At 41.1% G+C, this 10,120-nt stretch overlaps 1 protein-coding gene across 1 annotated transcript in view; it reads right to left on the bottom strand.

Annotated features, from left to right (window-relative positions):
* TRHR (thyrotropin releasing hormone receptor) overlaps nt 1-6,983 on the bottom strand; it is a 12,844-nt gene extending 5,861 nt beyond the window's left edge. The window contains exons 1-2 of the mRNA XM_015650936.3: nt 5,970-6,983; nt 341-721 (exon numbers count right to left, since the gene is read on the bottom strand). Of these exons, the coding sequence (XP_015506422.1) occupies nt 341-721; nt 5,970-6,764 (1,176 nt within the window). The 5' untranslated portion in view covers nt 6,765-6,983. The remainder of the gene's footprint in view (nt 1-340; nt 722-5,969) is intronic.
* Between the last annotated feature and the right edge of the window lie 3,137 nt (nt 6,984-10,120).

Below are 10,120 nucleotides of genomic sequence, written 5' to 3'. Positions count from 1 at the left end.
GTACTGCAACATGTACAGCAACATGTACAGCAACATGTACAGCAACGTGTACAGCAACACGTACTGCAACACGTACTGCAACACGTACAGCAACATGTACAGCAACACACACAGCAACATGTACAGCAACATGTACAGCAACATGTACAGCAACACACACAGCAACATGTAGTGCAACACGTACTGCAACATGTACTGCGACGTGTACAGTAACATGCACAGCAGCATGTACAGCAACACACACAGCAACATGTACAGCAACATGTACAGCAAGATGGACAACAACATGCTCTGCTCGGGGAGGACTCCAGAGCAGACACTGACATGTATTAACTGTTACCTTGGATGACAAACACGTATCACCAAAGGACAATTTTGCAGAGGACAGGTAGGTATTGGTAATATCTGCTAGCTCAGTGCTGAAATGATCAGAGTCCTTGATGACATTATAATTTAGAGCCATGCTGTAACTGGCAGGTTTCTTCTCCTGTTTCTGCTGGTATTTGCACAGTTTCCTGAAGGCTGCTCTGAATTTCTGAGACATGAGATTATAAATTACAGGATTGATGGCACTATTTAAATAAATACAGATTCTGCAAAACAGCAGGAACCAGTTTTCTTGGAAGGGTCTGGAGAGAAAGGAATTGACCACAACCAGGGTGCGGTAGGGCATCCAGAGGAATGCAAATAGGATCACAACCACGGCCAGCATCTTGGTAACCTGAGGGAACACAGAGGGAGACACAAGAGGGGCAGAAGGTTAGCACTCCCCTTGGAATGAGCACATGCATTCTTACACCTCTAGGGCCAAACCAGAACTCTGGATGGATCCTTCAGTAGGAATTCCTGATGACTATTTGATTCAGAAAGGTTTTCTACAAGAGGAAGTACAGAAACCTTGGCTTCAAATTCTTCCTAGTTTTTTGTTAAATTACTCTTTGCAGGTGACACCCCAGTAAGCTAACTGTTGTAGACCTTAGACATTTCCACTTCTTATGCTGGAAGGGGCTCTTGATTCAAATGGGAAAAAAAGGATAGAAAGTATTTTTTTTCCCCAAACACATTGAATCTCTTCCTTTAGACTAGTATAACCTGTAAAGCAATTGAACATGAAGCCTTTGTAGGTTATCTGGTTTAACAGTCAGCCTAAAACAACTTCCCAAAGCCAAAAATAATGAAAAAAGAACGGAACAATTAAATTTCTATTCCTCAAATCTTCAATATTTGATTAGATCTTCATTATTCAATGTTTACTGTGAAAAGTCAAATAAAGTTTACAGAGACAGGGAAAAAAAAGGATTATCAATAAAACTTGATGGTTATAAGAACTTTATTCTATTATGAAATTTTCTTTTGAAAAAGGAAAAGAATCACCTTTGGGAATACCCAGGACAGCTGAAATGAAGTGAACAAGAAATAATAAACAATTATTTAAACCCACTTTAAAACTAGTCTTCTTTTGTAAATAATTTAATTTTAGTGTAGCTAGTATTCAATAGTCTCTACATTAAAGAAACTTTGAAAGACACTAACAAGTAAAAAGCACACAGAAATGTGACGGGACGATGCAGTGGCACAACCTCATGGAAGTCAGGAGATGACTTGGTTAACTGTGTGAAATAGAAAGTGTTGGCCCACATTATGTTGAGCTACAACTGCTTCTTTTGATTGTAGATTGAGAAGAGTTTCAAGAGGAGGTAACTCCACTAAGATCACTCACAAACACATGCTAGTTTTAGAAGTGAGTTTTAGTTTGAAGTTGTGAGTGTGTAATTCTCTTGTCTTCTGACCAGTTAAGCTCATTATATAGAAACCTGCCATCACATTGCCTAATGAATATATTTTTTCCTATCTACCTTGAAAGACACACTTTTAAGCAAATTTGTTTGGTTTGTTATAGGTATTACAATAAAGAATGTGATGCAAATCAGTTACTCTACAAATTGATGTATCTATCTATTCTATCAGTCTTTGAATGTACATATTCAAAGGCTGCAATTTTATCTTATGGTTCTCCTCCCCTCACCCTTACTTTTGATTTTGTAGAGCTGGTTTTCATTTTGCTCAGGTCAATGAACCAACTCATGTACTCACATGGCTCCACAGAGTCTTCATTCATGGCAAGAGAAGAATCAGAGATCCACCACCAAGTGGCATCTCTTGGTGGTTCAATCCATGCAGGACAATGAAGAGAATTCACTATAATTTTAAACTGTCTGCAGTACATATCCTTCCAAATCTTCCAAAAATAACCAGCCTCTCACAAGATCTCTATTGCCTGTCAGAAATTCAGTTTCCTGATCCATCTGACCAGCTGTGGTTGTCTCTGAGACACAATGAGGCCCTGAGTTCAGGTAATTATTTGCCCATTGGTAAATCCTCCTTAAGGTGGCTCTGGAGTGGTCCTTCATGCTCAGCCACCTCCCACCACGACCTCTGTGCAAATGACAGCAGCTCCCAGGAGGTGTCCTGGCAAGGCTTGCTTTGTCCCAGCATGGGAGTTGTCACCCCACTGCAGGATGAGGCACCACTCAGGGCTTCTGACGCAAATTCTCCTCAATTTGCTTTATAGGTGAACCCATTATCTAAATACTTGACTGAGGCCAAAGCTGCATTCTCATCCACACCAAAAGTCTTTATTGCTGAACGTAAATAGTTTAGAGGAAAGTTTGGTTCTCTTTGTTTAAGTAAAATGCCATATACTTTTTCAAATGACTTCATATGAAACAGAACTAAGCATCTATTGGGAAGAGGCTAATTATTTGTCATCAGAGGAGTGAGTGCTAAGAGGACAAATTTTAAAGGAACATGATTTTTATTGCCTGAAAGCATACACCAAAGCTCCCTGAAAGCAGCAGCACTGCATCCTCAATTCACTGCTCCAGCATACACTGCTCTTTGTGGATGTGCACTGTATGTCCTATGCTCAGGGTACAAATTATTCTTACTTAGGGAGATTGAAAACATGGTAAAAAGACTTTGAGCAATTTCATCTCAGTCCAAATTTCAAGTGCATTTTGAATGATAACAAAGTATTTGGAGACTGAGTATGGTCCTGGCTGCATAGTAACATGCTTCAAGCCCTTTTTATTTCTGAGGATGTTCTAAAAAATATTTAAAATACATTTTACTGAACAGAATCCCAATATTTTAATTCTGAACTAGTATTCTCCTTTTCCTTCCTGCTCCAAAAGCTTCTTATTCTAAGGAAGTGTTTTTATTAAACATTTTCATTATCCTGGTATGAACAGTTTAGTATTGCTTCCTTCTCCTTTGAGTACTAATCTTTCTTACACTGATAGGTAAAAGCAATAGTCACTCTGGTGTTTTAAAGCCATGTAATAACATCTTTCTTCTTGTGCGTGGTCATGTTTATTGCAACACACAGAGATGGTATATCCCAGTCCATGATTTCACAATCAAAAAGAAGTTGTGCAATGAGGAGGATGGTTAAATAAATAGAAGGATTAAGGTCTTGATATCCTAACACCACAAGTGAAACCAAGTGATAAGATTGAGGATTTCATGTAAGCTGCGCAAAACTTATCTTGCACTGCAAGCTGGAACCTGTGCTTGCTCTGCTGTGTGAGAACAAAGGGATTTCTCTGGTGAGCAGGTCATCACAGACTGCAGCACAGTCTAAGAGAGGACTTTCTCTAGAAGGAAATCTACCTGTTGAAACTGACCGTGATAGCCATGATGAACTTAGATTATTTCATTGGACAAACCAACTAACTTTGTGAGATACACGTATTGTTAAGTGGGCTGGATTCCATCTCAACTATAAACTTGACCATAAACATGTTTGCTATGTAAGGCTGCTTTATTTTCCTCAGTCCCCTTGATATCTGTGGAAAGTAAGAGTTCCTTTAGGGAAAGTATGAAACCTACATGCAAATATGTAATTCAGAATTCATACTATGAATGGAAAAGAAAAAACAAAATCTGGGGTCTTTGGGCTGCAGGACCCACACTCAAACAGAGGAAAAGGGTGAGAAGGAAGGAGTGACAAGAGACCAACCCCTGCAACCTGACTGCAACACTCTCTGGCCCTACACTGCTGGTTGCTGCAGGGAAGGGACTGAGTGCAACTTGTGGCTATAACAGGAAATAAATTGGCAATATTAATTTTCCCCAAGTCAAGCCTACACTGCCCATGACAATTACTGATTATTTGTCTGCCTGTCCTTGCCTTGAATTATGAAGAATAGGAACAACTCCCATTTTCTTCTCCATTCTCAGCTGGAGCCAAGCCCCCTGCAGAAACATGGATACATTAAATTTTATAGAAATGTTCTTGGATAAATATGAGAAGTGCTACAGAAGTAGGAAGTGCACACCAGATTTTCAGTCACCTTTTCTACAGATGGCATGCTGGATATTGTACACTACTCAATCCCTGCAACACAAACACAGGTCTGAGAAGACACAGAGTTTTACATTTCAGAAGGACTCACTGTCAGGCCAGACTGTATTGTCAGCTATACATGTCCTCATCAGCACGGCAGGAACTTTTCCCTTTCGTGTCTTACAAACTGTTGAGATTCTAGATGTTTTTTAATAGGTACTTGTTTTTTCTCGTTTCACACCTCTGCCTATCTTTTGCATGCTGCTATTATGCAAAAAAGATTATTCATTATGCCACACTATCCTTGTTCTGTGTCCCGTGTTGTACTATATGCAAATTCTAGCTTTACTTAAAATGAGGCTGCTTTAAGCAATCAGATTGCTTAGGCCTTTAGAGAAAGTCTTGCTGTCTTTACAAGGCATATATCACATTATTATCTTCATAATATACCAGTGTCCATATTTATTAGTATTCAATGTGAAAGATTTCTCTGTTTTTCAAGTGATACTAAGCACATGTAATCAAGCAAAAAGTGATAGTAAGAACTTGAAGAGCAGATTGTGTTCTTCTACTAATTAATGGACAAAGAAAAACAACATTAAACACTTCCTTTCTGACTATTAACTATTATTGGCAACATAATTAAATGTAACCTAGCCCACGTTTCTGTTGTGTGTTTCCAAGCATAGCTCTAGTGCTCTCTGTGGGCTCGATGCTGTAGAAGGCAGCTCAGTTAACTTTTGAGGTCTTTGCCATCTCTGTGATAAGGGAATGTGGTCCCTCTCATAAACAGTAGCAATTGACGCAAAATAAGAAGAATATAAAGAATAAGAAGAATATCCCCCAGAGCCAGCTGCAAAAGATGCACCCTGTGTTTCCCATCACTGCACCAGCTGTGCCACCTGTTGCACACTGTATGGTTTACTGCAAATAGCCAGCAATTAATCTACTAACCACTTCCACTGGTATTCTTACACACAGCAGCATACATATTCAACAATACAAAAAGAAGCTAGTGAAACTTATGCCTCAGTCTTGAACCATCAATACATAAAAATATTTTATGAGAGAAAGAAAAACAAAGATATTTAGCATTTTCAAAGCAATTTATATACAGACTTCCTTAAATAGACTTGTCACAGGATATTAGAGACAGGAAAATTTACAGCTTGACTGCATTTGCTGAGTGACATAGTGCCATAGCTGGGACTCAAACTCAAGTCTCCCAAACTCCCAGGCAAGCTCCCTCCTCTCAAATATCAAAAATAAGTCAAGAGTCACTTTGTATATTTGACAAGGTTACTAACATGCTGTAATACAAAATAACTATAATTAAAAATGTTTCCTTCATAATTGAGACTTCCTAAATTGTCTTCTGATGTAATAAAATAAAAATAATAAATAAATAAAATACTGTTTCTTTTTTTTGGTCCTTGCAGTAGGCAATAATGTACAGGCAAGAAAAGATATGTATTTTTATGTATATGTGTATCACTGATTTTAAACTTGACTATGTAGAAAAAAGAAAGAATACATTTTACCTCTTTCCACAGCTTCAGACAAGTGAGCTTTAAAACAAGTGGTTTAGGTTTCAGAAAGCCATTTCAAATATTGTTCCTACCTGCCTTCGAGAAGCAATAGTGCTATTGAAACTCCTGTTAGTCATCCTGGAATTCACAGGCTTGCTTTGGTGTGCCACATCATCCCTCCAGGTCTTTGAGTTTTCTTTTGGGTCTGAAGGGATGGGGTTCAGGAACAGTATTCTAGCAATCAGGCCATAGAGGACAGTGGCCAATACCATTGGCACAACATAAAAGATACCGAAGTCCATCATGTAGATAGGAGAGTAATAGCTCCTGGAGACCTTGTAGCCACAGGACACAACAGTAGTCTCTTTGTAGGCTACTGTATTAAGGTCTAGCAAGAAAAACCAGAGCATACAGTATATGGAGGTGAAAGCCCAAACAAAAATAATGATCTTTTTGGCTCTTGAAAAAGTGCATAGGAATTGAGCTTTGATTGGGTGGCAGATGGCTATGTACCTCTCAATGGTGAAGGCAGCGATGGAAAAGGATGAAGCGTTGATTCCCAGGTACTGGAGGTAAGTGATGCAGAGACACCCGACGTAGCCGTACACCCAGGACCTGTACAGGCTCTCTGTGATGTTGGGTAGTCCTGCAGCCACAAGCACCATGAGATCTGCCACAGCCAGGCTCACCAGATAGCAGTTAGTGGGAGTTCTCATGTGCTTGGTTCTGAGGACCACCAAAACCACCATGATGTTGCCCACGATGCCCAGCCCGCAGATGAGGAGGACCAAGAGGATGGTGACCACTTGGTATTCAGCTGTAATGACCTCCTGGCTTGATAGCGGCAGCCCAGTCTGGTTCTGCTCGTCTGCTGTGCCATTCTCCATCTTCAGCCCACTGCTGTTTCTGCCAAGCACTCGATCTCAGCAGCTGCTCTCCATGGTCCCCCGCCAAAGGGTCAGTGGAGCAGAGCGTGGCTGAGCTGCAGCCCCAGAACTCGTTCTCCATGTAGTCACAGTCCCATTCCTGCAGCCTCCTCCACTCCCCCTGAAGCACTTTCAGCCTTTGTGAAGTCAGCTACCAGAGGGGTTAATCCCTCTAAGACTGCAGCTCACGAGGCTGTTTTCTCCCAGCTGTTTGGAGGCGTGCAGGAGGGCAGGCGGTGGCGGAGGGAGGGGAGCGGAGCGCCCGGCGCTGCCCGGCGCGGCGGGGCTGGGCTGGTCCCGGCCGGCTCCAGCGGGCTCCGCGGGCCGGGAGGAGCCACGGCACTGCCGGGGGGCGACAGCCTCAGCAGGGCAAACCACAGCCAGCTGTGAACTTCTTCTGCCTCACGCTGCTCTCCCTCTCTGCCGTGGGACAGCTGTCATGACAGCATCCATCACATTGATCCGTACCGGCAAACAAACGAGAGCTGACTGGCAACAAAATCACACGGATTTTTTAAAATTCTGATGCCGCCGTGCCGTTGTGAAAGTAAGGGCGATTTACGCTTGCCTCCTGCTTTGCAAGGAGTTGTGATAGTCCCTTCAGGGCTTTACAGAAAAAAAAATGCACCCCAGCTTTGGAAAATAGCAGGAAAAAATGTGTTTTGTTTTTTTTTTTACTTAATAGGAAATTCTGGTCAAACCTCTATCGCTACAGCTGTCATCACTCCTGAGTCCTTTCTACTCTTTTTTGAATTGCAGAAAAGCAACAATAAAATGATCACAATACAAATTGTTTATTTAAAAGATCAGTCACACACTTGTGCATGTGTTCATGCATCCAACACATACAATGTCACTAACCTACCACTCTCCTCCATGTAGATTCTCTGGTTGAATAAACTCCTCCATGGTCAGTCACGTTGTGTAAAACCACAGACAAACCAAAGACTGATGGAAATGACTGTTTTGAGCAGTGCAGATGAAGCAGTGCTGCCAATTCAGTAGCCCATCTGCACTTGGAGACTGAACTTTCCTGCCTCACTTGCTGTCTAAATGCCTTAGTGAGAGAAACAACAGCAAACCCTTCTGTGAAGCTCTGTGAAAGAGCCCTTGTCAACTCCCAATCACAGTTCCTCAGCCCACCTTTTCTCCTTATACTATTGTGTTAAAAGTTTGACAAGCAAATTTGTCTTAAGATCCCTTATTTTTCTGCATTTAGGGCAATTGTTTTTGCTCATTGCTCAGGAAGGGTTCAACAAAATAAAATGTTGCACAACTGAGGAAAGGCATCTTGAATTTCAAAACAGACTGTAGGGCTGAGCACTGGCACATGTTTGTAAAACTAGGATTTTAAGTAGACTTAAACAATGAGTGGTGACAAAAAGACTATCACCGGACTCAGAGCTTAAAATCAGACTCAAACAATTCCAGAGGTTTGAAGCCACTCAGTTAAGTTTTCCAGACATTTTTTTCCATTTGCCTTTTCACATTCCTGTTGTGTTCACATACTTTTTTATCTGTAGACCCAAAAATACTTAATGAAGTAAAGCAAATATATTTTTTCCTGTTTAATAGATTAAATAGGGGTGAAAAGAATTAGATTGTTTTGCCAGTGTTGTTGCAGTGGCCTGTGGGAAAATGCAGGTTGCTGATCACTCAACAAACAGTGTATCAGCAGAAACACATAATCTCGATTGTCCTCCATAACATCTGCAGATCCTGTTATTTTGGACACAGCTGAAAGAAGAAGAAGGTCAGCACTAGTGCAATGCCTGGGTGTCATAAAAATATTCCTTCCAGCCCCTTTACACTCCATAACATTTTGTCCTTCAAAATGGACAGATTTCCCCTTAGGAGCCCATGCTTTTAAAGCTGTGTGACTATAGTGGGGGTAGCCCCAGGTGTTCAAGCCTATAGCATAAAACACACTAAGAGGGGGCCCAGGAGTGAGAGATCACAGAGCTGGTGTCAGCACTCAGGGACCCAGCAGGGATCAAACCCAGCAGGGCACTGAATCAAAGACCCAGACCAGGAAACTGAGATGGCACAGTGGATAAACTCCTCAGTCCTCAGGGACCTCAGCTGAATTAAAAGCTTTTGGCACTCCCATAGCCTGATTTCTCTTTAAGGGGTGACTGATGCCTTTCTGCCACACTGTCACACCATGAAGTCTTGCTGCTCATGTTTCTGTATTTCCTGCCAGCTGATGTAGGCAATTTGTATGCTCTGATTTGGCCTGAGAATCAGCACATCTGAGAGCATGTACATGTTTGCAGTGCAGGAACTAAGGATTGAGGACATGGCATGCAGAAAAGCTGTGGAATATTTAAAAGGCCAGGACTTTGAAGTAAGTATTGGAGCTCTGGAAGATGTGTAAGACATGTATAATCTGATGCTTGCCTCATTCTACTGCATCTGCTACTGGTCTGTGTCAGAGATAGGATAGACAGTCTTGTCTTGGTCACTTTTTATGACTTTTTATCAAGTGTTGCATTCTGGTAGTGAAACAGGTTTAGAGTTGTCACTGTATGGCTATAAGGAAGTAAATCTACAGTAGGCATTCAGAGGATTTTATCAAAATCACAATTTTAAGTATTTTATCAAAGTATTTTATGAAAATACTATAAGTATTAACATACTGAAACTTTAATATACTATCAGTATTAACATAAGGAAACATTTCCTTTCTCATAAAATACTTCCACAACCTACAATGTTTCTGTAAAACCTGCAGTAATTGCAGAAGGAATCTCAAGACTGGAAATACATATTCTGTGTAATTAGAACATCTAGTGCTGTGGATTTCACTGAAACATCATATGATGCACTTTGCCTGATACATTCAAATTATCCTTTCAACATGATTATCACTCAGAGATCAAATACTGAATCTGGGAATCAGTAAAAGGCCAATCTTTCTCCCAGCTGATGCTGTGTTAATGCAATTCTCAAAATAGGCTGGCTAGCTTCAAAAGCAGTTCAGCACAAATACATGCAGGCCCAGCAGCTGTGCCAGGGAAATTTTGATGGTAGATGGACCAGAGATTGCTGTGAAACTTTTATTGCATGTCTGTTACTCCATTTTATACCTGTGCCTGTTGGTCCAGCATCAGTTGACACTGCATATAGAAATGAGGGCAGACACAGTTTGCAAGTCAACAACAACAAGCAGAAAAACAAGCCCTGCAAATGTGCTCACTTTTACCAATACAAAAAGTACAATTGTTGGTGTAGGAGGGAGAGGGGAAGGCATGTTGACACCACCTGTTCTATGTATGCTTAGCCAACAGTATCCTTGTCCAAATTGTTTTCCCATT

This window comes from Parus major, chromosome 2 (assembly GCF_001522545.3).
Source record: "Parus major isolate Abel chromosome 2, Parus_major1.1, whole genome shotgun sequence".
Classification (NCBI taxonomy): Eukaryota; Metazoa; Chordata; class Aves; order Passeriformes; family Paridae; genus Parus; species Parus major.
Note: the sequence above shows the minus strand (reverse complement) of the source record. Positions and strands in the feature narration are given on the sequence as shown.